Source organism: Lycium ferocissimum, chromosome 7, assembly GCF_029784015.1.
Source record: "Lycium ferocissimum isolate CSIRO_LF1 chromosome 7, AGI_CSIRO_Lferr_CH_V1, whole genome shotgun sequence".
NCBI lineage: Eukaryota > Viridiplantae > Streptophyta > Magnoliopsida > Solanales > Solanaceae > Lycium > Lycium ferocissimum.
The window spans coordinates 22,049,623-22,076,925 of record NC_081348.1 but is presented as its reverse complement, the minus strand read 5'-3'; the positions used below and the strand labels follow the sequence as shown (position 1 = coordinate 22,076,925).

General features: G+C 34.4%; 4 protein-coding genes and 1 long non-coding RNA gene across 7 annotated transcripts; 2 read left to right on the top strand and 3 right to left on the bottom strand.

Annotated features, from left to right (window-relative positions):
• Positions 1–2,260: 2,260 nt before the first annotated feature.
• Positions 2,261–3,471, bottom strand: LOC132063798 (MYB-like transcription factor ETC3). 2 transcript variants are annotated; one of them, XM_059456517.1, is made up of 3 exons: positions 3,259–3,471; positions 3,058–3,145; positions 2,261–2,550 (listed from the first exon to the last, which is right to left on the bottom strand). In XM_059456517.1, exons 1-3 carry the CDS (start codon positions 3,317–3,319, stop codon positions 2,433–2,435), a joined length of 267 nt encoding a protein of 88 aa, XP_059312500.1. In that variant the 5' UTR covers positions 3,320–3,471; the 3' UTR covers positions 2,261–2,432. The 2 variants fall into 2 exon arrangements, with proteins under 2 accessions (XP_059312500.1, XP_059312501.1); XM_059456518.1 differs by having other exon boundaries at positions 3,058–3,142.
• A 367-nt stretch (positions 3,472–3,838) lies between these two features.
• LOC132063799 (uncharacterized) lies at positions 3,839–4,308 on the top strand. The gene is made up of 2 exons (XR_009416450.1): positions 3,839–4,108; positions 4,140–4,308. It is a non-coding gene; the product is annotated as an uncharacterized LOC132063799 (long non-coding RNA).
• Positions 4,143–9,287, bottom strand: LOC132063797 (histone H3-like centromeric protein CENH3). Of its 2 annotated transcripts, none has more exons than XM_059456515.1 (7): positions 9,235–9,287; positions 9,032–9,066; positions 8,908–8,944; positions 8,679–8,800; positions 7,546–7,620; positions 5,423–5,498; positions 4,143–4,543 (listed from the first exon to the last, which is right to left on the bottom strand). In XM_059456515.1, exons 1-7 carry the CDS (start codon positions 9,281–9,283, stop codon positions 4,488–4,490), a joined length of 450 nt encoding a protein of 149 aa, XP_059312498.1. In that variant the 5' UTR covers positions 9,284–9,287; the 3' UTR covers positions 4,143–4,487. The 2 variants fall into 2 exon arrangements, with proteins under 2 accessions (XP_059312498.1, XP_059312499.1); XM_059456516.1 differs by having other exon boundaries at positions 8,920–8,944; positions 9,235–9,284.
• Positions 9,288–10,721: 1,434 nt separating this feature from the next.
• On the bottom strand, positions 10,722–14,955 carry LOC132063796 (rhodanese-like domain-containing protein 4, chloroplastic). The gene is made up of 8 exons (XM_059456514.1): positions 14,175–14,955; positions 13,257–13,359; positions 13,084–13,170; positions 12,488–12,562; positions 12,333–12,407; positions 11,695–11,775; positions 11,335–11,580; positions 10,722–11,030 (listed from the first exon to the last, which is right to left on the bottom strand). The coding sequence occupies exons 1-8, from the start codon at positions 14,789–14,791 to the stop codon at positions 10,983–10,985; spliced, it is 1,332 nt and encodes a 443-aa protein (XP_059312497.1). The 5' UTR covers positions 14,792–14,955; the 3' UTR covers positions 10,722–10,982.
• A 9,168-nt stretch (positions 14,956–24,123) lies between these two features.
• On the top strand, positions 24,124–26,420 carry LOC132063795 (protein WHAT'S THIS FACTOR 1 homolog, chloroplastic). Its single transcript, XM_059456513.1, has one exon. The coding sequence runs from the start codon at positions 24,386–24,388 to the stop codon at positions 26,036–26,038; it is 1,653 nt and encodes a 550-aa protein (XP_059312496.1). The 5' UTR covers positions 24,124–24,385; the 3' UTR covers positions 26,039–26,420.
• Positions 26,421–27,303: the final 883 nt, after the last annotated feature.

Below are 27,303 nucleotides of genomic sequence, written 5' to 3'. Positions count from 1 at the left end.
TATTCTCCAACTTTTATCGTGTTAGTTTCTCTTACTTTAAAAAGATCGTGTTAGAAAAAAGTTGAGCACCAAGGTATAAAAGTTAGCAATATGTTCATACTTGACGAATCGAGAAATAAAGATTAAAAAAAAAAAAAAAAAAAAAAAGGATGAATGGCTTACAGCCACATTTCCCCTTGTGGCAGGGCAACCCAAGAATCGACTTTTCTGTTTATTCTTTTTCAAATTACATCGTTAAAGAAAAACTGTGGGGATAATGTGGCATTGCTTATGTGACAGGTGATATGAATTTTTTTGTTTTATAGCTGTCTTTGCCATAGATACTTAGATTGATAGTTATCTGTAAAATTAACTCATATTTATGATAAATAATACAGATAATCTACAAGAAAAAAGTTGAATAACGTGTTACAAATGATTAATTGCGCTGCCATATGAGAATTATACACCGTTAGACTAATACATGAGTTGAACCTTTTTTTTTTTTACTCAAGTTTTCTCTCTCTCTCTCTCTCCTTTATTCTTTATTGGTCGTGTATGTTAGTCCCTGGAGTGGGGAGTAGAATATATATGTATCCAATAGTATTATTGATTAAAGCGAGTAAACAACATCAGATAAAAATTTAAAGTTATGTTTGCCAATTCACGTAGCACGTTTCTCATGTCACTACTCATCTGTTTGATTTAACATTTACAATGAAATAGACTCTAAATAATAGTAGTAGTTGGGTTAATTGAAATTATGGGCCCAAATTCTTAAGCTCAATGAGCAAAGACTAATCTCAAAATGGGCCCTTCCTAGCCCAAATTTGTAGGGTCATTTGCACGATTGTTCTTCAAAGGCACTGGTCTTTAATTTTTGTCCCTCAAATTGGTGGTCTTTAATTTTTATCCTTTACCTAATACCCCGAGGTCCTAGGTTCAAACCTGGGCTCAATAAAAAAAAAATCCACAAGGCAGAGTTTTGCAGCAAAATTAGGCCTATTCGGGCAAAAGTTAGTCCTTAAGGCAAAGTTTTACAAAATTTCAACTGAATTTAAAAAAAAAAAAAAAAAAAAAACTGCCTTAATGCAAACCTCTACCTTAAGGTAGAATTTTGGTTTCAAGGTAGAGTTTTGCCATGCCTTAATGCAAAACTCTGCCTTGCGATTTTTTTAACTAAGCGTGGGTTCGAACCCCGAACCAAGGGGTTTTTAGCAAAGGACAAAAATTAAAGACCAATGCCTTTGAAGGACATTCCGCACAAAAAAATGAAATTTGTTTCCAATTCTTCCTTCGACCCGTTAACCCACTTTTGCTCACACTTGTTTACACTGTTGATCGAAACTAGCATTTTTTTCTAAGTGTTGTTAAAGACTCAGTTTAAAATACGTTTTACGAAGTTTTGTGCAACACAAGTTGAATGCATTCGACGACGCTTCGGTTTAAAGTGTACAACTTTATTGCGATGCTTTAAATATCTAAATTTGACTATCCAAAGAAGTTTGAAAATGAAAACTAAACGATAAGAGTAAATTTCAAAAAAGTCATAATTCACTCTTAATGTGTTGAAGTGAACAAGTAAAAGGAAAAAAATTTATCTTTAGTATACTAGCCAAGTGAAAGGAAATTAAGTGAGTATTTTATATCTATAGCTATTATTCTTGCATAATAATTTATACACGCGCGTGGATAAACACTTTTCTTCGTTAGATTCTGCTCTTATTTGCGATTTGCACTCAAAGCGAGGGAATGATGAGTAACCGGTATATATGCTACTCATGAGCCACTGAATAGTACTACTAGTCTTGCAGCAGTATTAATTTAGACAAAAAAGGGTGGTTGTTGATTGTTTGCATTCAATTTTTCCTTCTTTTCCTCTTTACTTTCAACATCAAGATAATGACGAAGGTGGTGCTTTAAACATTCCTTCATTTCTTGTAATAACCGTTTTCAGCAAGTTTAATCCTAGGCTTTTCTTTTTGAAATGAAATAACCTCCTCAATTCATTTCTACTAGATAGAGGAAAGAGATTAGGGGATACACTAAAGTAAAGGTATGATGAGAAATTTTTGAACGTTTGACTTATAGGATGTAGGTAGTAATTTATCAATAAATTACCGCTCAATTCTTTATTTATTCGGACACCAAATGGGAAAAAAAAAATATTTCTAGTAATATTGTGGATTCATATTTGACAAAGCCCCGAGACCATAGTATTGCCATCTAAAGCTAAGTTTACATGATTACATACATATTGCACATAACATAATAAGCCAACTAAAAGCAACCACCAAAAGGCATAAGATAAAAATCCAAAAGAAGTACTACAATACAATGGAAGACAAGAAAAGATAAAATGATCGGTAGGGTCCAGTCCCAAACAAAATGGAAAAGAGAATCTGCTTTATTGAAAAGCTTTTTTGTTTTATAATGAGATGATTATATAGGTGCTAGACTTTTCTTAATTGTCGTCTCTTGTGTGCAAAGCCATCACTGTGTTTCATTATCCAAAATCTTTCTATTTCTTCTGCTCTTCTCCCTGGTATTCTTCCTGCTATCAGCCCCCACCTTCACAACGACACTCAATTTTATTATTCTAAACATTAGTAGTACTATTTTATAATTCAAAACATATTGTAATATTTTATAATAGTACAATATGTTACCTGTCGTAATATATAAATGTGATTTCATGATGTAAAAATTCTTTATATTTATTGGGTGTGTGTGAATAAAGTTTCACATGAAAAGTAGGTAAAAAAAAGTTACTTATAAGATGTTAAATACTCTTAATGTTATGAGGCTTTTTGGGGAAAATGATTGGCTCAAAGTGGATAATTAATAACACACCATGTTAAGAAAGATCTTTTAAAAATTTGGTTTACCAACAATATAATTCGTTTTTTTAAGAAAATTCAACTATATAGAGTTCAAGATGATAGCCGCAACTTGCAATCATGCAGTGGGTATCACATCTCTTGCTAACCAAATACTACATCTGCGCATGCTTGTGACAATGCTTTCCTAGTTTAATAATGAAACTCGTTACAAAATCTAGGTATTATCAACCTTTACCTGTCTCCAACAAGCTTGTGCATCCTGTAAATAAGATCTTCTTCTTGTTTGCTCATGCTGATGAACTCCCACTCCATACTATTAACTTCTGTTTCCAAAACTAAAAAAAAAAAAAAAAATTAAGAAGGAAAAATGGAAAAAAAAAAGAAAAAAAAAAGATACAGTACCAACGACCTTATTAGTTAAGGCAAAGGGGTGTACCTTCTTCATGGCTGCAACATTGGTGCATGAGTTTGGGCTGGTGATGGAGATTCTGATCCATTTTAGGTACAAAAAAGTAGAGAAATGAAAAGATAAGAATAATGAGGATCAAGAAAAGAGGGGAATAACAGAGAGTTTGTTGAGATACAAGTTAGGACGGACAGGTTCTGTTTTTTTATACTTGTCCTGAATGGTTCGACAGATTTGTCTGCATTTGTTATTATCAAACAACCGCTGGTCCTAACCAAACAAACTACACTTTCCCTTTGACTTGCAGTTGTCATTCCTTCCATTATCTAGATACATTTTTAGATAGGGATCTTTCATATATGGTGCCAATGGACTATTAAACTGAAAGGATAATGAGGTTTTACATCATCTTTCTGCCAATAATATCTCCTGATAACTCTTATGTCACTGTTTCCACATTAGGCATTCTGAGCTGAAAAACAAATGAACGCATGCGGGCTCAACTACAAGAAAAGCAAAGGTTAGTAGACTCGGTCAAGTCGCACCTTTCCTTTGAAAATTAGGACAGGTTCAAATTAAATCAAACCCTCCAAAAAAAAACAAAAAAAAAAAAGGAGATCTTCATTGATCATTACGAGTCTTACGAATTTGATTGGTAGGTCCAATAAACACTCAATTTCAGATAGCTACAAAAAGAGCATATGCCAGAAAGTACCCCAGCTACAAGTCCGTCACTCCAGATACTCAGATTTGTTACAATTCCTATCTGATAGTCCAAACACTCTATTTGTAATTCCTGAACGACTCGTGAAGGGTATAAGCTTGCAAGGAACAAGCAGTGATATAAAAGAATTAGTTACACCCACTTTCAATTCCCATCGTCAATACAAGAGATTCGCCAATGAAAATAGATCTACTGTAAAGACCAGTATTGTTTTTCATTCCTTCGACACAAAATACCTACTAAAGGATGTGTGTCTGCAAACAAAGTACTTTCTGAATGTCATATAGGTAGCTGGTCCACTATAATCACATGGAATATCATCCAACTAAGTCAAACTGTGGCTATAAGAATTGCTACTACAGTATTTGGAACTTGAAGATCATGTACTATAATTAGCTCATTCAATTACAACAGGTAATGGTCAAAATAACAATCTACAAGTACTGATAAATGAACTTTATAAACTCCAGTGTAGGCTGATTCTTTGAACTGAAGCTGTGGGATTATCTACTTGAGGTAGGATGGTATGTGATCTTCACCAAGGCTGTCCTTTTCCTCCAAGACGTCGAGCCAGCTCAAAATCCTTTTTCACTGTGCATCAAGAAAGACAAAATTATAAACTGGATATCACATAGCATAGCATGCCAAACAAACAAGTACTCTATGCAGTTTTATAATATCTAGAGATGCCCAAGATGTTCCAGACCACTAGCAATAAAAGTAGTGTTTAGAACAGCAGGTGCCCGTTGCATGCTATTTTATTATCCATACCGCCCTCTTCTGTTTCCCAACTTTATTTTTAAAAGATCACTGCGCCAACTTTTCTTTTTGTTGATACGGTAAAAAAACTGGGCCAACTTTTCACTGCACTAAACACCCAGACTCCGCCGTATTCAAATAGAGTGTACCTCCCCTTATAGGAACTCCTTGATCTGATTGAAGAATTCATATGGAAGATACTAACGTGGAAGAAGCAATAAAAGAGATAGCCTCATTTAATTTTGCATCTTTAGCAATGTATATATGGAGTGAACAACATTAGGAAACTCAAAAATAGCACATGAATGGGTGGGGTACAATCTCAATTGCTAAAACTAAACCTACATGAAATAGACAGTATATTAGAACGTTGAAACTGGTGATCATTGTATGCTGTAATTTTACGACTTAAAGTCGTTTGTAGAGTAATTTCCAACTCTTCCCTGAGGGAGGATGTTCATAATACAAGTGAGGAGGCAGATAGGCCTATGAAATCTTTAATAGAGTAACATAATTTGTGGGATAGGAGTTTGGCAGTCAACCAGGCCTCTGAAATTTGAAACACAGGTTTTTGGATGCATGGGCCTACCAAGCCCATTTCCAGAGCAACAAGGAAATGAAAGGGCGGCGTCGAGGAAGGTCAAGGGGAGCGAAGGAAAGCATCATTAAAAAAAAACCAAAAAAAGGGAAGAATCGACAAGAAAAACTTACTAAGTGTCACACGTTTCGCATGAATAGCACACAGCATTGCATCTTCAAACAAATGAACTAGAAAATCTTCTGCAGCCTGCAGTATAACCATCAAAAAACTATTATCATACTTGCTGATATTGAGTAAGAACAGAGTATTCACATATTTTAGAAAGCAAAAAGTCATATTTTAGAGAAAACGATATTTTTACAAGAGAAGCTGAATATTATAATGTTGACTGGATAAGAGTATGCATCCATAGATTTTCTTACTTCGTACAGACATCTACATTTTGCGATTCTAATGATACATCAATGAGGCAAACACCCACAGAAAATCATGCTTTACAAGGATCTTAGGTCTATTACTATACTGACCATCCAATTTAAGACAAATTGCCTGACACAACAAGCAGAATTTGAAAATGATTGCAATGCTCTGTCTTGAGGGAGCTTTATCAAGAGATAAAGTTCTTTCACTCTAAACTATACACCAGATGTCATAGCTGAAAATGTGTAATAGCTCAAATATGAAGACTAAATATAAAAATTAAGACATTGAATAGACATTTAATGTTTCTACTGTTGACTGTTCCTCCACGACTAACTGTTTGTTATTCAACCATAGCTTCTGAGAGGACAATGGATTTCAGAAACATTTCCTAGGTTCCTATAGAGTACATGAGTTCATACGATCATTGATGCTCTCCAAGATTCAAACAAAATCTCATAGGCATTTAGGAATGTAGAAGTGCATGCTTGCAGACAGACATTATAATACTGATTGCTTAGGCAACCACAGTGAGAGATGGCTCTGTCCTTTTTCCTCGCATGCTATCCATAGTGCCCTGCCAGCTTATATTGATGCCCAATCCTATCTGCTCTGATCAATGATCACAACAAGCAATCCTTTTACTCCACATGATTCTACTGAACATCAGCTTGTCAATGACGAAAATGGAATAATTACATCCATGTAGCAATCACACTTATAGATACATGCAGTCAGAAAGGGATTAATGCACACAGGGCTTTTGTCTTACGGCACAAAGAAGTCATGGGCATATTAGAGGACACCAAACAGCATACCCGCTAAGAAATCCCTTTTCTCCTCAATGACTCATTCTTTGCTGGGGAAACTTGAAAAAACAAGGTATACCACAGTAGAGACAGTAATCGTCAAAATTAGCTTAGCTTCACAAAAGGAGGGGGTGACCAAGTTGTTATTGCAAGATCACTTGTACGTATCAAGCATATACAACTACAAAATTAATAAGAAAACAAAAGCTGATAGGAACGATCAGCGAGACTTAGTTATAATATATGCCCTCTCAATTGGAACATTATCAGTTTATCACATAAGGAGCCAAAGAGCTGCTTTATAGGTAAGCCAAGTAACAACTTTATTTGTGGGCCGTATTCAGGAGATTAGCTTATCTAAGATAAAACCAATAGAACCTCTGCCTGATTAATATAAATAATAATATTTTTCAATACACAGATATAAAAGCAATTCAGTTGAGAAGGACTGAATGCACAACCATAACCAAAGTAGCAAAACCTTCATGGAGAAAAAGTTTGTGCTAGACATCTCAAAATATGATAAATCTTGTAGAAACTCCAACTTCCTTAGCTAACTAATTTCCATCTTTGGCTGCCTATTAGGGAGATTTATGAATTGCCTTTTGCATCTTACGTATACTAGTCTACTAGAAGTGGTACTGAAAAGAAGAATATCACTTTGATAATAAGTTTCTCTTCTTATAACAATCCCTGTCCAACCACACAATCGGAGCATGCTTCATTTGTTAGGGAACTGATGCTGTAACTTTCTATAACTGGGAGACACCTTTTTTAGGAAATTATTAAAGCACATCCTGAAATTAATAGTAGAATCATTCTAAAATACGTTGAAGTGTTTTTAACAGGTATATGGACTTATGGAGCAGAGACTACTTTTAAGCTAGATGCACTATTGACATATAATGATATAAAACTACCAGATGATTTATGAGGGTAAATATATACATACGAATCTCTTTCCCCTCCACTCTAGGCATACATGGTTCCTATAAATAACTTAAATACACATGATCCAAGTAGCAGCTAACAGATCCATATTTTATGGTGAGAAGTTGTAGTACCTCCTGAATAGCTATTAAAGCCTCAGCTTGCCAGCGAGTTACTCCAGGTGCAAAAAAGTGACTAATTTCTCTAACCTGCTCCAGACAGAAAAGAGGGAACAACAATTAGGTTAAATAAATGAGAGGAGAAATCCATTACCAATTTGGTCTAAGTTAAAGCATTTATCATCAAGGGTATCAAGATATCAGTTCTACAACATATTTACACTTAGAAAGTTAGCTACAAATAGTTAGAGTGCAGATCTTGGCATTCCCTAGGGTCCACACAATCTGCCAGAACCATGAACTGAATCCCAGGGGCTTCCTGAAATATAGAGCAGAAGGATAGAAACTTTCTTCGCTAGCAGATCCGTGTAGAACATTTCCTTAAAATCTGAAACACCAAACCTCTTACTTAAGCAACTCCTCTCTAATCGAATAGAGATAACTGGTTTCCATTTTTATATGTCAGGCTGATCATAAAAGGTCTGCCCACTCCAATCCCATACTGAAATCAAAACGGGAAAGGAAACCTTCCTTTGGACAATAATGCATAATCCCAAATACTGGTCAAATTGATCTGGAATTGAATTCAGCCAAGACCAACCACAAACAAAATACTAGAGATAAAAGAATAACTCAAGGAAAGAGAATATTTGTTTTCTTCTCTTTGTTAACATCAGTAAGTTCTCAATTGTCAAAGTAATTCAGCTAGAAAATAGGTGAATGATGCATCTTAATGTAGTCCAAAGGAAAATGAAAAACTGAGTTATGGAGTAACACAACAATCGTGGCGGTTACTATCTCCATTGCATAGTATTTTTATTATCCCTTCAGCATCTTTTTTTTTCTTTTGAATTTAGTCTCACTAATACTCATCAATTAACTTCAGATTCGACTTCAACCTTCATGCTCCCATCACAGCCAAATCACATGGTAATGAAGCACACAACCAAGCTATAATTGGTTGGGTGTTTCCCCTATCTCATCTAGTCATGTGGCTGATAAGCTCAAATCAAGTCTAGCAGCCTAACTTTATCCCTTTAGACAAGCACAAGAACCATGACAAATGTAACAAAACAATAAATGAGTTAGCAGAACAACTTAGATATATTACAAGTTCATATGTCTTTAGAGCCAATGACGAAAATTACCAGTCTGATAAAAGGCGCCGCTGGAATAACAAGATTCCATGTCTTCTGAAAGTGCCTGATCTCTCGAAGCGCCACTGTCCCTGGCCTGTAACGCTTCTTCTGTTTTGACTTCTGCACCGAAGCTGAAAAATACACAAATTGCTGAAACAAAAATGCAGCAACAGAACTACGTGTCCAAAGCATGAAATTACAGAAATGCACATTATAAACTACATCTATATACACTCACTTGCCGGCTTACTCCTTGGGCTTCTTCTTGCAGGAGTCTGATTTATCCCAAACAAAAAATAAAAAATTAACCATACGAACTTCAAATTAGCAGAAGAACACAAAAAACGCAGTTATTAGCTTACCGATGGAGTCGCTGCAGGTGCAGGTGCAGCCGCAGCTGAAATTTCAGTTCCAAATCACCAAATTAGGGTTCAAAAAACATTAACTCAACAAAAAAAATGAAATGTATAGCGTACCTCAGTAACATTTTAAAATTCTAGATTTAGGGGGATATATGAGTAGTTAGGGTAAATAAAAAAGGAGAGAGATTAGAGAAGTAAGTAACCAGAAGGTTTGGTGCGAGTTCGTTTAGCAAGGTGTTTGGTTCTCGCCATGCCTGCTCTGTTGTTGCTCAGAGTATTTGAGCAACTTGTTTGTTAATGGAGGAGGATTTTTAATTTGGTTTTTGAGATTTTTGTGTTCCCGCTTTATTTCATTTTTTGATTTTTGAAGAATCAAAGACCAACTGCACTCCCACTCACTCTCATCACTGACACTATTAGGTGCTCCCATCGCCTTTGCTATATTTGGCTCTACTTTTTTCGGTAATTTGAAATTTACTACCTATACTTGGAGTTAAATTGTTTTGGTCTACGGACTTGTGATTTTTTTTTTTTTTCAGTTTAGTCAGTTTAGTCCATTTATTATCATAAGCGAGAATTACAACTAGTCTACCAGAGAGTTAATTCATTTAAATTTTGTATTAATTTGGTCATATACTTTATATAGTTTACAAAGTTAAATCTTTGAGAGTTTCGTTTTTCAAACAATACGTTTTGAATTTACTTGCTCTAGTTTTGTGACATATATTTTCTGTAAATTTAAGGGATTTTAAGTTTGTCTTTTTTGGATGAAATAAATTTAGAGAAAAAATTGACATTTGTTTTATTGGCTGAACTTTTTTCGATCATTTGAAATTTAATGCTTATAGTTGGAGAAAAATTGTTTTCGTCTACGGATTTGTGATTTTGCTTTCAGTTTAGTTCATTTTGTTATCACAAGCTAGAATTATTACTCGTCTACTTCCGTCCCTCTAAAAGAAAACGGTGGTGTTCGGAGAACCAGAGTGTTAATATATAAAATATCTTGTGTTAATTTAGCAATATACTTTATAGTTTACAATTAAACAAATTTAGAGTGAGGTTTTACATCTGATTATTCATTTACATACTTTGAGGCTCCGTTTATTTTATTTTTTCATTCTTTATTTAATTCTAGTGGGTTAATAGGCTATTTTATGTTAATTATCTTATAAGAGATACCTTTTTTTTTTTTTTTCTTTTTTTCTTTTTTTCCACCGGATAGATAAGAGATACTTCACTTTACACTTACCATCATTTCAAACTTCTAAATTTTACCAAAATCAGATTTTTAAGAACAATTGTTGACCGCTCTTCTTAAGACTTTAAGTTTTTAAAACTTAAATTATAGTAATCTCATAAGTCCCTCATAAATTCATAATCAATGCCCCTAGCAAATACTTTTCAAATAAAAAGATATAAAAGATCAAAATGGTGTTGTAAAAGTAAACAATTTATTGAAGTTCAACGTTAACTTGTGCATGCCTTGATGATTTCCAGTATATATCCGTAGCCTCAAAAATTTGAGAAATAATCCCTTGTAAGATCTCAACTGATGCATAAACAAGAAGCAAAATGGCACGGGCCATAGTCCAACCTAGAAGAAATATCCAAGTATAGTCTTTTAAATAAGCTATTTCAAGGTTAATGATATTCAAGTTTGATATCCTTGTTCATTATGCTCTCACAGATCTGCCTAAAAAGTAATTTTATTACTCACCCAGAACTGATAAAGATCTATATCTACATGATATAAAAAATATTCTACAAAGATGGAGTACAAGACATAGTGTTGCAGAAATTCTCTGCAAATGCATGTTATATAATATTCAAAATTTCATAAAGGAGCTTCCATAACAAACTGGGATATAGCTAGCTATGCTTATTCTCAGCTAAACTGGAATACGTAGGCTGCTATGATGCCTTGGATATATGGCAGTCGGAAAGTCCAGCTTTATGGTTGTGAAGGCATCGGCGATGTTGGAGGCTTGAGATCAGGATACTGCATATAGCACATTCAAAGCAAAAGATGTTAAACTTTGAAGAACAATGAACATAAAGTATAGGTTAAAATTGTGTATGGTAACAATCCACAACCAGCAATTTCACAATCTCAGAATTTGAAAAAAGACCATCTTCAGTCTATTGATAAGAAAGGGTGCACTAGGACTGGAAAATGTGACCATCTTCAGTCTATTGATAAGAAAGGGTGCACTAGGACTGGAAAATGTCGCGTGTGGAAATCATTTAAAGAGTTAGAATGAAATGATGAAAGAAGCAGTTGAAAATAAACAGGAAAAACTTACATTAGGATAAGGTGAAAGTGGCCTTGAACTTTCAGGTAGTGCATCTACTTTGACTTCTGCATTAGGGACTGAATTGACTTCGGGGGTAGGCTCGGAGGTTGCTTCTACTTTAGGTGGGGCGATATCTTCCTTAGGAGCTGATTCAGTTTTCTCAACAGTGCTGGTGGCTGCAGCGGGGCTTGCCTCTGCAGGTGCAGGTAGAACTTTGCTACTCACCGAGTCTGGAAGGAGAGCCTTCCCGATTTGCTGAATTTTCAAGATGACAAGGAACCAAAAACATGATTAACAAAATCGTTATTACTAAGAAATATTTTGCAGAGACAATAATCTTGATAAGTTCTGTACATATGTGGAGGTTACCTTAATCTCATCTACCAGCTCCTTTGGAGCAACCTTAGTGGTGAGAAACTCATCAACTTGTTTCAGAGTTTGCTTTCTGTCCTGCAAAGGGAAAATATTGTAATATTAAAGGACCTCTCACATCTAAATACTTTGATCCCCCATTAATGTTATCTAATTTAACTAAGACTAAGAAGAATTGGTCGATAAAGTCACTCATTTGACCAGCAATCGAAAAATTTCAAATCCCTTTGCCACTAACCAAGTATATTCCTAAACCATTATGAACTGAAAATAATGTGTATGCATGAAACAGTCTGTTCAATGCATAGGAAAATATTATCTAGGAGTATCAATTATCTTAGTCTTGATAATAAAAGAACATAGAGGCCTAAACTAAGAGTTAGCATATTTTACAGCTGTACAATTGAAAAAGAGGAGACTCTGTCATCTTAGCAACATTGACGATTGCCTTTGTTCAGGGCATAAAAGAGTACTATAACGGAAATATACAAATTAAGACGTGATCTCTCTTTGACGAGTTAGTCTCGAGTATTAAATGATTATCATAGAACACTTTTCAGATGTGATATGGACATTTCTTTTCAAGGCTATATATGCGACTATGCCAGTTGCAAGAACGAATAGCACCGACAAACCTCTGCAAACAGAAGTTTCTTGCCAACCAGTTGGACTAGTGCAGCTGAGCCTAACAGTTGGAGTATCGTTTCTACCTGAAAAGGGAAGAAATAGTAAGCTGTCCACTAAATTCAGCTCAACATTCGAATGAGGGGAAAAGAAGTTAGACCCTAACCTCTGTGAAGGCTAAAAGCCCTAGCCCAGCAGCTGCTGCAGCACCTAAGCCTACAGTAACAGCATCAGAACCTTCCTGTTTATTAAAAATGAGAAGCCAAGATAAGTGTGTGATCAAGTAATTCTAGACTACTAGTTCACCATACTGCCTCATGAATTTCATAATTGTGCAAAGTTAACTAGTCTACGAGAGTGCATCTTCGTTAACAATTAACTTCAGGTGTGAAAACACAAAGTAAGTTACGGGACAAAGAATAGTTGAATGCATGAGGTTCATCATGGAGGAAAACATTGATTTGGATGGGAGGGAATACATGAAGGAGAAAGGGTAACATAAAGACATTTTTCTGCAAGATCTCCCAGCATTTTCCAAATTTTCACGGGCATTTACTGAACCAAGCATAAAAATATTGGGTATGCCATATCATTGTCATGTTAAGATCTGCATCCAAGTAGTAGTAATACCATTGTATACTCTCATTGCTAGCTAATTACTTGTTTGGAGTAAGAGAAAAACAAATGCAGATGACATTCTTTAACTCAGATAGGATTGTCAGATCTGTTAATTAGTAGCATGGTTTAGAAAGGGAAACATACCCCAAGAACACCGTCAAGAGCATCGGACAGATTGCTCAGATCAAGACTCAACGTTTTCTTAGGAACTATCCAAGGAAGGCCACTGTTCTGCAAAAAGTGGAATCCATTAAGCTTCATGCCCACCAAACTGTTTTCAAATGAAAGTCAAGTACAACTAGATTTGTCAATATTACCAGCCATCCCCGGGGTCCTTCAGCCCCGTCTTTGATTGCATAAGCAGCTTTAAATCCATTTTCTGTGACTAGCTCCGCAACCAGTTCAGAGTTCCCATCAAATCTGGCTTCATTACAATTCATAAAGAGACAGGATTAGATTCAATTCAATGGATACTTGGCTCATACAAGAATTCCAATATAAATCAACAAAGGGAAGATGCACCTATGAAAACCACATCAATAGAAAATTTCAATTTGCCTACTGACATTTAATTTGAATTGTTCCTTTAATCCCTCAATGCACCGCCTAATAGACTAAAGATTTTAGAGATAATCTCAAACCCCAAGATCCAACTAGCTGGTATGCTCTTCAGTCTAAACTTTAAACAGTTTCGAATTATTGCCAGTGAGTAGGATAACATCCATTGTTTACTACTCCCCCCCCGTTCCAAAATACTTGTCACTTTTTGCTTCTCGAGATTCAAACTACACGAACTTTGATCAACATTTTAAGATGTATATTTTCGTCATAAAATATGAGAAGAATTGCAACTTGCAATTTTCTCGTATACTTTTTGAATATATAAATTTTAATCTAATCCAGTTTAGCTCCAACGATTAGTCAAGTTGACTCTCGAGAAACGAAACGGGACAAGTATTTTGGGATGGAGGGAGTATGTTAGATTTTCAATAGGAAAAGAGAACTTTCAACAGTTTGGAAGATAGTTGCTTGCAAATTTGCATGATTGACTAAAAGGTCACTGCATAAGATGGTGAGCTCACTAATTATCTTAAAGGATGTCAATACAAGCAATTCTCAATAAATTAATATTTAGCTTCCTGCAAAGTTTTCAAAAAAAATTCAACTAGATAAGCTAAATACCTACATATTATATCAGATTAAAAAAGAACTAAACAATTCTTTTCAAATCTTACTTGTCTAGAATGAACAATGTAGTATTCTCTGGCTCCTTGAACTTCAAAGCGAGCTTTTTCAAGAACCCAGGCTTATCTTCACCCTTATAAACAACTGTAACTGGTTTCTTCTTCAAACCCTTTATATCTGGACTCCCAACTTCCCTCAATTCACTAGGTGCTCTTATATCAAGAAGCTGTGCACTTGCATCTTCTGCCAATTTTGCATAAGCTGTCTTGGCAGACTCAACACCAAATGATGACTTAGGCTTTCCAAGAACCTGAAACAGAACTATTGGTAAAGCCAAAGCAGCAAATCCACCAGCTATAATTATAGGATTCTCTGATGCAAAAGTGGTCACAGTTTCTGCAACTGCAATTGCATCAAAGTCAGCAGCTGGACTGGTTGTAGATAGCTCAAGTGTCTCCTCATATGTTAATGCTTTAGCTAAGCCTGTAGTACTTAGTGCTGATGATAGAAGTACTAAACCCCCTTGAAATTTTCTTGATAAATTTTCTACTGAACAGAGATTCTTGAATGGGAAAGAAATCGGGTGTGATGGGATTTTTCTTGGTTCATTTCTTCTATCAGAAAGAACACTGAGAGGTGTCAATCTTACTGCATTAATGGCCTCCATAGCATAACTTTTTATCACTAATTACAGCAAAATTTCTATGAAGTTTATTGAAGCTTTGTAGCTATACCATGAGATGAGAACTTGTAGTACTAGCTAGATTTGCTTCCAGCTGTACCAAAAGTTCTAGTGCAATTTGGCTGGTGTGGTATGTAACGAGGGGTGACGTGGAAGGAGAGAAAGGATATCCCACCACTCATTGGATTCCACGTGTCATAGAAGGATCACAGAGCTATTGATCATGTTATTGTATGGCCGAGAATTAGTGCAGAAAATGATGATTTTATGAAGTACCACTGTACCACTTCATTTTGCTTCACTTTAGTACACTGTACTCCGGTACTGGACATCTTGATCTCCCAACTAGCTTACCAATTCATTGTGAGTCTATTAAAAAAATCGTTATTATTTAACCTTCATATTATAAATTTTAAATTATTGTCTCGACATGATTTAATCATAAAAAATAATTGAGTTCTTTCAGTGAATTGTAAAGTTATGTTCACTCATTTCTTCTATTAAAAATAATACTCCTATTTTGGATGCCAAAAGTTTTCTCTAGTACATTTTTTTTTCTTCTAATTTAATCTCAAAGATGGGTTGGCACGAGGACCTAACTGGTGGACTGTTTATGAAATGCCTTGTTCATGGTACAGATAACAAATTCCTTATTAAAGTCACTTATGTTTATTTTATCAATAAAGTGATTCAAGTTAAGACTAGTTCACCCAAAGTCATTATAGTTAAAAAAAAAACTAAAGAGATAATTATATAAATCTCCCCCAAATTTGGTTTCATAACACTTAACTCCTTTGTGGTTATACTTGCTCGTCCTTATTTTAATTTTTCTTGTGACAATTTTTTAACCTAATTATTATTAATATAAGAAAATGATTTAACCAATTTGTTCTAACCAATTTTCAAAACAAAATTTTGTTTTTAAAACTAAACAGCTCTTATATCATATTTAAGATTGGGTAATGGATCGGTATTTTAAGTGGGTCATAAGCACAACTGTGCTTATTCGAGGGTGGTTTTTAATTTTTGCCTCTCAAATTGCTGGTCCTAAATTTTTGCCCTTCGGCACTTTAAGGGGCAATTCGCAGAATTGCCCTTCTTTTGGGGTGGTCTTTAAATTTTGCCCTTCATATTTGAAATCTTTAAATTTTGCCCTTTTAAATCCCATGGTTTCGAGTTCGAACCCCCACACGGATCAAAATTTTAAAAAAAAATTCGCAAGGCAAAGTTTAAATTTCGCTATGCCCCCGTATGGCATACGATTGTGAAGAATTAGCAAAGTTATGGGACCGATACTTATGCCTTGTAAATGAACTTGACATAAGTATCTTGGGTTCCATAACTTTGATAATTCCTTCATAAGTTTATCTTGATCAGCATAAAAGTTTGCCCATTAAAAGTGTGCCCCATCGGCGTAAACTTGTTAAGGATTTACCAAACTTATGCCGATGGGGCATACTTATGCCTTAATGGGCAAACTTTGCCTTGAAGCATATATATGTATTTTTCAAGCATATATACCAAAGTTACATGGAAAAGTATTATGCTACAACCAAATGTCCATCCCGGATACAAATTCACACTTTGGTGGCGATAATACAAGTAGATTAGCATTGTTGATAGACTTGAAATATTTTCCCATCTTACGTAGGCGGACCAAGAAATATTTTCCCATCTTTATTTTGAATGCTCCATCACAAAAGGATTGTGGTACGGATTGTTGGTATGGGTAGGGTACACTAGAAGAATATATAGGGGGGGGAAGATGAAATCACATGGATCTCGCACATTGCTAGACCAAATCGAACCTTTGCTCCATTACTTGCTGCATTTTTGGTATGCTAGTGGCATTGGTTTGGAGAGAAAGGAACCTACTCGGATTTCAAAATACTCGGTTTCTTCTGATAGACTACTGCAGAGAGATTGCACAACATATTCACATCAGGCGAGAACAACTTCAAATGGTAGAGAGCTCTTCTTGCTATGAATTGCTATCCTAGTTAAGTGTAGTTGATTAAAAGCGGCTGTTGTTTTTTAATGTAATAGTTGCTCTAGTTTGACTTATACAAGTTAGTGAGTAGGAATTTTACCATGTACGGTTGAAGGTCGACTTGACTTTGTCTTTATACAAGTTTTTGGATGGAATAAAATAGACTTTCAACCAAAAAAAAAGTTTGCCTTATAAGGCAAAGTTTAAATTTTATATCTTTACTCCTCCGGACTTTTAGTTATGTTTAACTAAAAGTACGCGGGGGGGCGTACTTTCTTGAGGGGGCAGACTTTTAGTTATGCGGATCGGCATAACTTTAACTTTTTCTTAAAGATTGTATCTTGGATCCCAAGCATACACTCCCCCAGTCTGCCTTGCGAAATTATTTTTTTTTATTTTATGTGAGCGGGGTTCGAACCAATTTCATGTATTCGCTCATCTTTCCAAGCAAAGGGCAAAATTTAAAGACCACAAATATGAAGGGCAAAATGTAAAGACCACAAATTTGAGTGGCAAAATTTAAAGACCACCCCAAACGAAGGGCAATCCGTGCAAAAAAATGCACTTTAAGTGGCCAAAAACACCCACGAGATTAAGGTTCGAAGCGGCATATATTAAAAAAAAAAAAATCGCAAGCGAAATTTAAAAATAGGCCTATTTTGGCATTAGGTCGTAAGGTCTAACTTCTATAGAATCACAGCAGAGTAAAAAAAAAAAAAAAATCGTAAGCCAAGTTATGCCTTAAAGCATAGTGCCTTAAGACAGTAGTTTTTATATAAAAGTTATGCCTTAAAGGCATAACTTTACCCTTGTCCAAAGATAACTTTTGCCTTAGGCATAACTTAAAACTACAGAAGGTATGCCTTATAAGGCCTAACTTGACACTGAATCATAACTAAGTTAGGGCCTAACTTTCGCGAAATCTTGTCTTGAGAAAATGTTTTTTTTTTTTTTTTTTTACTAAGCCGGAATTCAAACCCAGAACCTCGAGGTATTGTCGATCACTTTTTTAGGCGAAAGACAAAAATTAAAGACCAGCACTTTTGAAGGACAATTCGCACAACAAAAAAAATTGATTTTAAGTCCATTCCGATTTGAGAGTTGACAGAGGCTGAGAGTGGATACTTAAGCCTTGTGAAAAATTAAAAAAAATAAAAACTTGTGGAATTGTCATGCCATTAGTAACAGCTAAGAATGCAATTATATTTCTGTGTGCATAGTAATTCCACAAGGAATCCTACAACAATACCTTTACTAGCTTTCAACTACCCCTAACATAAATCAATTTCACTTGGCACTTGAATTTGTTTAGCTCTTGTTCTCAACTTGTTATTCTTAATAATTGGAATGCTATCTTCTTCCAAAATTTAGGTTAATATGCGAGACAATCCTAAACCATAAGAATTTTACTTAACCTATAAAGTCAAATTAATGTGAGGGATACCCAAGGAAGGAGTTGTGTTAATTATCTAAATTAAACCCTCCAGTAAAATTGGTTTTAACAATTGGTACAGAAAAACTCACCCTTGTGAGAAGAAAAAAAGGGTGTGGGATGGCGATATCAACCTAGTTTTAAAAAAAAAAAGGATAACCAAGCCTTCTTGGTTAAATTCTTTTTTTTTTTTTAGTATTAATAATAATTAGGTTAAAAAATTGTCACAAAAAAATTAAAATAAGAGAGACAAGTATAACCACAAAGGAATTAAGTGTTACAAACTAAAACTTGGGAGAGATTTATGTAATTATCTTTTTAGTTTTTTTTTTTTTTTTTGCTACAATGACTTTAGGGGTAAAACTAATCTAACTTGAGTGACCTTATTGATACAAAATAAACTTAAGTGATTTTAATGAGGAATTTGTTGCACTTCAATGACCTTTTAAGTTATTCACTCCTGTTTTATAGGATCTATACTCTCACGCTCTAGAAAAGGGCACAAAACATGCATGTTGTCATGTTAACAATGTATATCTAAGTGACACGGTATAAATAGAGGTTAAGTATTCAAACAGGCATATAAGATTAGTTTAGGTGGCTAGATATAATTTTCTGATAAAATTTAGAGTGATGTCTCCATATATTTGTCCATAGAAAAATCAGTATCCTCAAAATAATTGACAAGTGAATCTTTTTCTTTTTTTTCAAGTCATTTTCTTCTGAGCAAAATAATTTTCTTTTTCAAATTTATTTATCTTAACAGTCCGTACATACGCAACCATGTTGTGCATTACAAAAATGTTTTTTACAATTAACTGGACATATTCCTACACAATCATTGTCAATATCGCAAGGTAATTTGGTATCGATTTGCACATCTCCACTCGTATATTCAATTGGTGTTGTGCCACTTGAATCTCCCATCACCTTTGAGAATGACGAACCTACAAAATTCAGTTTACAATAATCAAAATGTTACATTAGCCAGAACAATAAACAAAAGCTACTTAATTTATGAATATGGAGAGATAAAAGATAGTATACGAGAAGCTAAATTACCAAATGAAATCAGCAAAATGATGCATAAGAAAGCCAAATTGATTGATGTCTTGGCCATTTGTGATTGCTTTGAACTTCAACTTTGTAACTTAATTAGGAGCTTGTGTTTGCTAGAGATAAATCATTTGTGTATATATAGTGTGTGGACTTGATTTTCATAGTCTGAACACATGGTATATAATCACATGAAGTGTTTTATGGAATTGGCAAGTTCTTAACTATGGTGGATTTGCATTTTTTGGTAACGAACAAAATAAAAACAATACATTAAAAAATACGGTCCTAACAATAGATTATATATCTTGAAAAAATATTCATGAATGTGCCATACAGTCAAACCTTTCTGTAATTGTCATTCATTATAACAGCATTTTACTATAACAGCCTAATTTTCTCCGAACCGATTTTTCATGTTATAGTTTTTACTTCTCTATAGCATCATTCTATCTATAACAGTAGTGTCATTCATTAAAGCATTACACTCGTTGTAAAATTACCTCTATATAACAGTCATACTCAAATATTGTGTAATAATATTTTATAAGAAATATATTATGTATAAAAATAAAAATATTAATTAATGAAATATGAAAATCAATTGAGATTTTAACATTAACAAGTATTTTATTTTCGTTTATAACATAAAAATAAATTTCAAGAGCTTTTGTTTATTATCAATAAATGAGATCAAACATAAAGCGTCGATTGTACATAATTCTTATGTCAAACTTGAAATATTTAAATTTTCAATTAATTTTAAATGTTATATCCTTTAGTATTTTAATCAAAACTTACATTACTGTGGATAATTAAACATAACATGACTGAATTTTATTCTTTAATCAAATTCAGTAAATGAATTATAACTGGCTTGGTAATACATTAATAGACGGAGTAATTTAATATATTAGCATTATTCGTAAAATGAACTAAATTAATATGACTCTTTTCCTTTATAAGGTGATATGGCCACGTTTTAAGAATTGACAAAATTTCACAATTTTGGTTCATTATGAATATATGATAGATGTGTATTAATTTAGTAACTTACTAGCAAGCTATGCATGCATAGAAAGGATTAATTTGGTTTATTCAAAACTTACATTTGTGGTTTGTATATTTTGCAAAGGAACTTAACATGACTGAATTTTTTCTTTTTCTCTTATTTTAAATGAATTTCTCAATTGTTGTTAAAATTTATCTTATTTTAGTTATGTAATTTAATATATTATATTTAGTAAGTTGAAAATTTAAATATCCTACATGTCATGTTTATAATCACAAGATTTAAAAGATATTTTATTATATTATACACATTTTTAATTTAGAACCACGGGATTTGAAAGTCTATTTTTATTTCTTAAACTTCGTCTCTAGTCAAACACGGACTTGAAATTGAGACGAGAGGGAGTATATGCCAAATGAAGGAAATGAAAGGACAATTGAGATATTTTGTAAAGGATACTTAAAAAGTAAACACATAAGAGTAGAATTAATGTTCAACACGAAATGTACACACGTTAGTCCCCCTTAATTTCTCAATTTCGTTAAAATTTGACTTATTGTTGTTGTGTCCGTCCACCTTGGGCGTTTATATATAATAGATAGAAATATAAAAAAATATAAGAAAAATATAGAATAGAAAAATAGACATATATTTTTAATAATGTGGTAATATGGGACGAAGGGAGTAATTCATTTATTATTCTTAAAATTGAAGTGCATACGTGTATACATGAGAAGAGAATAAATATTTAGTACTTTACGACATATGTCAAATGGGATTTATTAATTCTTAAAGAACGTGAAAACTCAAAAGTGAACAAGTAAAAGTACACGGAAAATAAATTTGTGTGGAGAATTAAAATTGACGCATACGTCTATACATGAGAGAGAATAAATATTCGACAACGTGAAAAGTCAAAAGTGAACAAGTAAAAGTGCACGGAGGAAATATAATGTGTTGGAGAATTAAAATTGAATATAAGAAAATACATGAGAAAGGAATAAATATTAAGTACTATGATATATGTAAATATTCAGTAAAAATGTGAAAAGGCAAAAGTGAACAACTAAAAGTGACGGAGGAAATAAATATGTGTCGGAGAATTAAAATTGAAGTACATACGTGTATACATGAAAAGAGAATAAATATTCCATACTATGCCATATGTCCACGTGAGATTTATTAATTCTCAAAGAACGTGAAAAGTCAAAAGTGAACAAGTAAAAGTGCAAAAGAAATAAATTTATGTAGGAGAATTAAAATTGAAGCATATGTCTATACATACGTAGAAAAGAGAATAAATATTCGACGAAGAACGTGAAAAGTCAAAAGTGAACAAGTAAAAGTGCACGGAGGAAATAAATATGTCGGAGAATTAAAATTGAAGTGCATACGTATACATGAGAATGGAATAAATATTAAGCACTATGACATGTCCACGTGGGATAAAAAAGCAGTTGGTTAAAGTGTACAAGTTATATAGCTTTTGGTACAAACATTCATTTGTAAAGCTTTGGGTACAAGTAGGTATTGCTTTGTTGGTCCTCCTTAGCCACTTATATATAATAGAAATTACTATAATATGGTTAATAAGTAGAAGTTGAAAATACCAAATTTTGATCGACAACTTGCATTTTGTGTTCACTTTTATATGATACGATTTCTTTTGAAGATTCACTCAATTTTCTCTTCGATAACTAATTGTAAAGATAGGTTTACACTTATTGATTAAAGATAGACGTTTTTTCGCACGTGAACCTTCGTTTGCAAATGAAAATTATTAGATTTGCCCTTTAACTAGGTAAAATGGTTTAAATTCACTCTTAAACTTTGATTAAAAAGGTTATCGTTTTAGCGGATGCAACACTGTCTTCTTCAACACACATAACCTCTCAACAGCTACATCTTTATCCCGTGAGCTCAAATTCACCACGCTCAAGCCTCAAACCAACAACAACTAGGTACAAAACCCCCCCCCCCCCCCCCTATTTGCCCTATTTTCTTTGTCTACCTCAAACCAACTAAAAAACTCAAATGATGATTAATTGCAATCACTAGCAATCTAGAACTCTATAGCGACCTCATAATGCTAAAACAAACCAAAGTACATAATATTCAACTCCTAAAACAGTCCCAGTAGTGTCATGGCCCGGTCAGGGTGGGTTATAGTAACTGAGGGTCAGTAGTGTTCTAGAGGTTGTTATGTGAGGATAGCCTGAATGTGGTGATTTTTATGTGGAATTTTCGTTTGTTCTTTTTTAAGTGTCCAGGGGGGGGGGGGGGGCGGATGAAGTGATGTTGGTGTTTATCAAAGTGGAGAGAATCAATTGTTATGATGGCAATTGATTTAGAGTTTGAGGGATGGGGGACGAGAAAAAAAATGAAATATTGATCATTTCGCAAAGTTTAAGAGCAAATTTGGGTCATTCATATAGTTCAACGGCAAATTTGAATCTTTTTCCTTGTAATAATGGCCCACGTGTTGGAACACCTCGATTTAGTCTATAAGGACGTATGTAGGGGTAAAAACACAAGTAACCACTTTTCACCCCATGTATTTGAAAAAAGTCATGGAGTATGAAATTCCGTGATAATGAAATTTCACTTGTGCATGACCATGGATATATTTTGACATGGCCGAAAAGTGGCATGCAGGGGCGGATTTAAAGGGGAGGGACGGTGTTCACGAACACCCTCGACAATTTTTTTTGCTATATATAGAGTAGATTTTTTGTATGTATGTACGTATATAACTTTTGAATACCTTGAATAAATGCAGAAGGTTAACTCAAGTGGCTAGGGTGTTCAAAACTCTCCAGCGTCCAAGGTTTGATTCCTACGGACAACATTTTTTTTTTCTTTTTTCGAACTCCATAAGTGAAAATTTTGGATCTGCCATTGATGGCAGGTGAGCGCTATTTCTACCAAATCTAGTTCATTTTTTACGATGGTTTAGTTGACCCTCAACTATCAATGGATGACAAATCTAGATCATGTCGTAAAATCCAAGGACAAATTTGTATCTTTATCCTTTTTTAAAAAAAAAAATAAAAAAAAAATGTAATTCATATATATTGAAAAAGTTCATTTTAGGTAAGCTGACATATTGCTTTTTACCAAAGTCATTTTCATCATTCTCCGGATCATTTTTTTTGCGCGGATTGCCCTTCAAAGGCACTAATCTTTAATTTTTATCCCTCAAATTGTTGATCTTTTATTTTTGTCCTTCGCCTAATATCTTGAGGTTTGGGGTTCGAACCTCGGCTCAGTCAAAAAAATCAGAAGATGGAGTTTTGTAGCAAAATTAGGCTTATTCTTGCAAAAGTTAGGCCTTAAGTCAGAGTTCTGCAAAATTCTAGCTGAGTAAATTTTTTTTTTTTTTTGCCTTAATGCAAACCTCTACCTTATGCCTAGAGTTTGCGCAATGTCGAAGCAAAACTGCTGCAAAAGTAGAGTTCGATCAAACTACTGCGCTTAATGTAAAGTCAAATTAATATTGCAATCGGCTACTGCTTCTATTTTGTTTTTAATTTTTGATTGAGCGGTGTTTAAATCCGGAACCCAAGAGTTTTATGCCAAGGATAAAAATTAAAGACCAACCCTTAATAAGGAATTTCGTGCAAATTGCGCACTCCAGATTAATTAAAAATAAAAATATATTTAAGCTTATGCAATTAAAAATTATATATCATATACCTCATTTTTTATATATAAAAACTAAATAATGTAAAACTTATTAATATCAATATCTGAATTCTTGCATTAGGTTTCCACATAATTTCGAAGACCATAATCAATATTAGCCTATTAGGTGACATTTCAACAAGTCCACCTAGAAGATAATACTGAGTATAGAAACAGATATTATCTTCTTCTGGGGGTTTTTGCTCTTTCTGATAAACCCTAACCATATCAACATCTCCAACATTCATAGCTCTGCTCTAACTACCTAAGGTCAGTGTATTGTTTTCTTCTTTCTTTCTCTCACACTGCTTATTATTGCTATCTAAATTCTGCTTTAAAACCTTCTTGTTTTCATGTTTTACAATCTATTTCTTTGATAATTCTACCAAGAATTGGGAACTCCTCATGGAACCCAAGTTTCTTCTTTCCTCAACATCAAGACCCTTTGCTCCAAATGGAACTTTTCCCTTTTCCATTTCACATAAATCATCTTTTCTTCATAAAACTAGAATTTGTCCAGTGACTCATCTGGCTATATCAGCAAACCATTTTGGAAAGACTCAAATTTTGGGCAAAAGTTTAGCTTTTGGAGAAAAGAATGGATCTTTATGTAATTTAAAGACTCCATTTTTGGGCAAAAGTGTGTCTTTTAGAGAAAAGAATGAATCTTTATGTAATTTAAGGAAACCCCATGTGCCTAATTTTACAATTAGAGCAGCTGGTGCTGTGAAGAGAAGGAAAGAGCTTCCTTTTGATAATGTGATTCAAAGGGATAAGAAGTTGAAATTGGTTATGAAGATTAGGAAGATTTTAGTGAGTCAGCCTGATAGAATTATGTCGCTCCGCGAATTGGGTAGGTATAGAAGAGCATTGGGTCTGGAGAAGAAAAGGAGATTTATTGCTTTGTTGAAGAAATTTCCTGGAGTGTTTGAGATTATGGAAGAAGGGGCTTACTCACTTAAGTTCAAAATGACTCCTGAGGCTGAGAGGCTTTACTTAGAGGAAATGAAGATTAGGAATGAAATGGAGGATTTGTTGGTTGTCAAGTTGAGGAAAATATTGATGATGTCTTTGGACAAACGGATTCTGTTGGAGAAGATTGGACATCTGAAGACTGACTTAGGTCTTCCGTTGGAATTCCAGGATACAATCTGTAGGCGATATCCACAATACTTCAAGGTAGTTCCAACTGGACGAGGGCCGGCACTTGAGTTGACTCACTGGGACCCTGAACTTGCTGTGTCTGCTGCACAGATCGCAGAAGAAGAGAATAGGCAAAGAGAGTTGGAAGAGAAGGATTTGATCATCGATAGACCACCAAGGTTCAATAGGGTGAAGCTTCCTAAGGGTCTTAAACTTTCAAAGGGTGAGATGAGAAGGATTAGTCAGTTTAGAGATATGCCTTACATTTCTCCTTATGAGGATTTCTCTGAAATAAGGCAAGGTACTCCGGAAAAAGAAAAACATGCATGCGGTGTGGTTCATGAACTTCTGAGCCTCACAGTCGAGAAAAGGACTCTTGTTGATCACCTTACTCATTTTAGGGAAGAATTTAGATTCTCTCAACAGCTGAGAGGCATGCTTATAAGGCATCCTGATATGTTCTATGTCTCTTTGAAAGGGGATCGGGACTCCGTTTTTCTTCGTGAAGCTTATCAGGATTCGCACTTGATAGAAAAGAACAGGTTATTGCTCATCAAAGAAAAGCTTCGCTCCCTTGTGTCCGTTACAAGATTCAACCGGAGAACCACTCCACAAACTGATTCTGACAGAACAGAAAAATCTGAGTCCAAATATGGAACTGATGCTGAGGAAAGTGAAGATTGGTCCGACATTGATAACTTGGGGAGTGATGGATTTGATGATGGCGATGAAAATTCTGATGATGACTGGAGTGATGATGGTGATGATGATATACCTCCCGACTTCAGTGACGATGAAGGTACTGTTAACCTTGAAGACAGGAAACTGACTAAAAAAGTTAATGGTACAAAGAAGGAGGAAGAAAAGAATCTAGTCCCTGTTTTTCCAGATGGCCGGCCCCGGGAACGCTGGTGACAAATATAAACTTGTGCTTAAGATTATTTCATGCATGAAAGACATTGTAAAAGATCTTAAGTTACAACATCTGCTACTAGCCTATTACATTCGCACGAAGTTTGAAATCCCCGGGTAAAAGGTTCTTCCATTCTTTCGACACCCTGTCTTTTCTCTTAATAGGCCTTGGCTTAGCATATTTGCATCAGACTTATGGTTTGATGTTGTAGTTAAGTTAAATATCTTTTAGATTACACAGCTCCTATATGCTTCTGCTGGAAGTGGCATGTGAATTCTTAGTTCTGTACTAATTGAGGCGCTAAAGCTTTCATATGTTAAGATTGTTTGCCAGATTGTAAAATGTGGCGTTACATAATACAACATGGTGCTCATGGCTTATTGACTCCTGCTCTTTTCTGTTATGTAATTCGAAACATATAAGCATTTGTCTTTAAAACCCTTGCTCAGATCAGTTCTCCATCTTAAGAAGTGATGACATATATTGCCCCAAGGGATTTGGTTCAATGACAAAGATAGCACACCATAGGATGTCTGGTAGGCGCACATTACGAGTTTGAGTCCTGTTGTGAACCAAGTCTGTTATTTAAGTGAAGAAAGGTCAAGGGCCCTGGCATTAACTACGAGTTTTATGAACCGAGTTTGGCTGGTGTCTAAGTAAGGAAGGGTAGAGAGTTGGGCATTAACTACGACAGATTTTCCGGTTATACAAAGGAAGAAAGATCTGATGGCATATATTTTTTGGCCAGCTCTCTAAAGTGATGTGTTTTTTCTTGTGAACAGAAGGTTGTGGAATAAATGTCTTCTTCCCTTGATCACCATTTCCAAGTCATCTCCAAGTCTAAACCAAGTAATAGATGCCACCTGTATCATTATTTGGTTAGTGGGTTCTACTCAAGACAATATCAATGATATGAATGCTAGAATTATCAATTATAAAAATCAAGTTCTATGAATCTTAGTTCGATGTGGCACGTCTAATTTTTAATTTTGGTTATGACGTTTAATTTAGAAATTTTAATTTGATCGAAGTGCTCTATATACAATTCAATTGTTAGGAGTAAAAGATAGCATGAATTGTCATCTACATTAGCAATGCAGATTTATCAAGAGGCAAAGTGAAATCTTTCAATCTCTTATTTTACTATGTTCAACTTCATGTATTCCTCTATCCGGAGTACATTGAAAAGCAGTTAATATACAAAATTCTTTAGCTTTTAATGGCTCAAGCTTCCTTTTATTAATTGAATTAGCTAAATATAATTTGT

What these genes read in the sequence shown, in the direction of transcription:
- LOC132063796 (XM_059456514.1), bottom strand. Translation starts at nt 14,791, where the DNA reads ATGGAGGCCATTAATGCAGTAAGATTGACACCTCTCAGTGTTCTTTCT. An exon ending in ACATTGTTCATTCTAGACAA is followed by an intron (nt 13,360 to 14,174) that starts GTAAGATTTGAA and finishes TAATGAAGCCAG; the next exon opens with ATTTGATGGGAACTCTGAAC. An exon ending in CTCTTGACGGTGTTCTTGGG is followed by an intron (nt 12,563 to 13,083) that starts GTATGTTTCCCT and finishes TTTAATAAACAG; the next exon opens with GAAGGTTCTGATGCTGTTAC.
- LOC132063795 (XM_059456513.1), top strand. Translation starts at nt 24,386, where the DNA reads ATGGAACCCAAGTTTCTTCTTTCCTCAACATCAAGACCCTTTGCTCCA.
- LOC132063798 (XM_059456517.1), bottom strand. Translation starts at nt 3,319, where the DNA reads ATGGATCAGAATCTCCATCACCAGCCCAAACTCATGCACCAATGTTGC. An exon ending in ATGTTGCAGCCATGAAGAAG is followed by an intron (nt 3,146 to 3,258) that starts GTACACCCCTTT and finishes TTTTGGAAACAG; the next exon opens with AAGTTAATAGTATGGAGTGG. An exon ending in CACAAGCTTGTTGGAGACAG is followed by an intron (nt 2,551 to 3,057) that starts GTAAAGGTTGAT and finishes GTCGTTGTGAAG; the next exon opens with GTGGGGGCTGATAGCAGGAA.
- LOC132063797 (XM_059456515.1), bottom strand. Translation starts at nt 9,283, where the DNA reads ATGGCGAGAACCAAACACCTTGCTAAACGAACTCGCACCAAACCTTCT. An exon ending in CACCTGCAGCGACTCCATCG is followed by an intron (nt 8,945 to 9,031) that starts GTAAGCTAATAA and finishes GGGATAAATCAG; the next exon opens with ACTCCTGCAAGAAGAAGCCC. An exon ending in TGCGAAACGTGTGACACTTA is followed by an intron (nt 4,544 to 5,422) that starts GTAAGTTTTTCT and finishes CTTGATGCACAG; the next exon opens with TGAAAAAGGATTTTGAGCTG.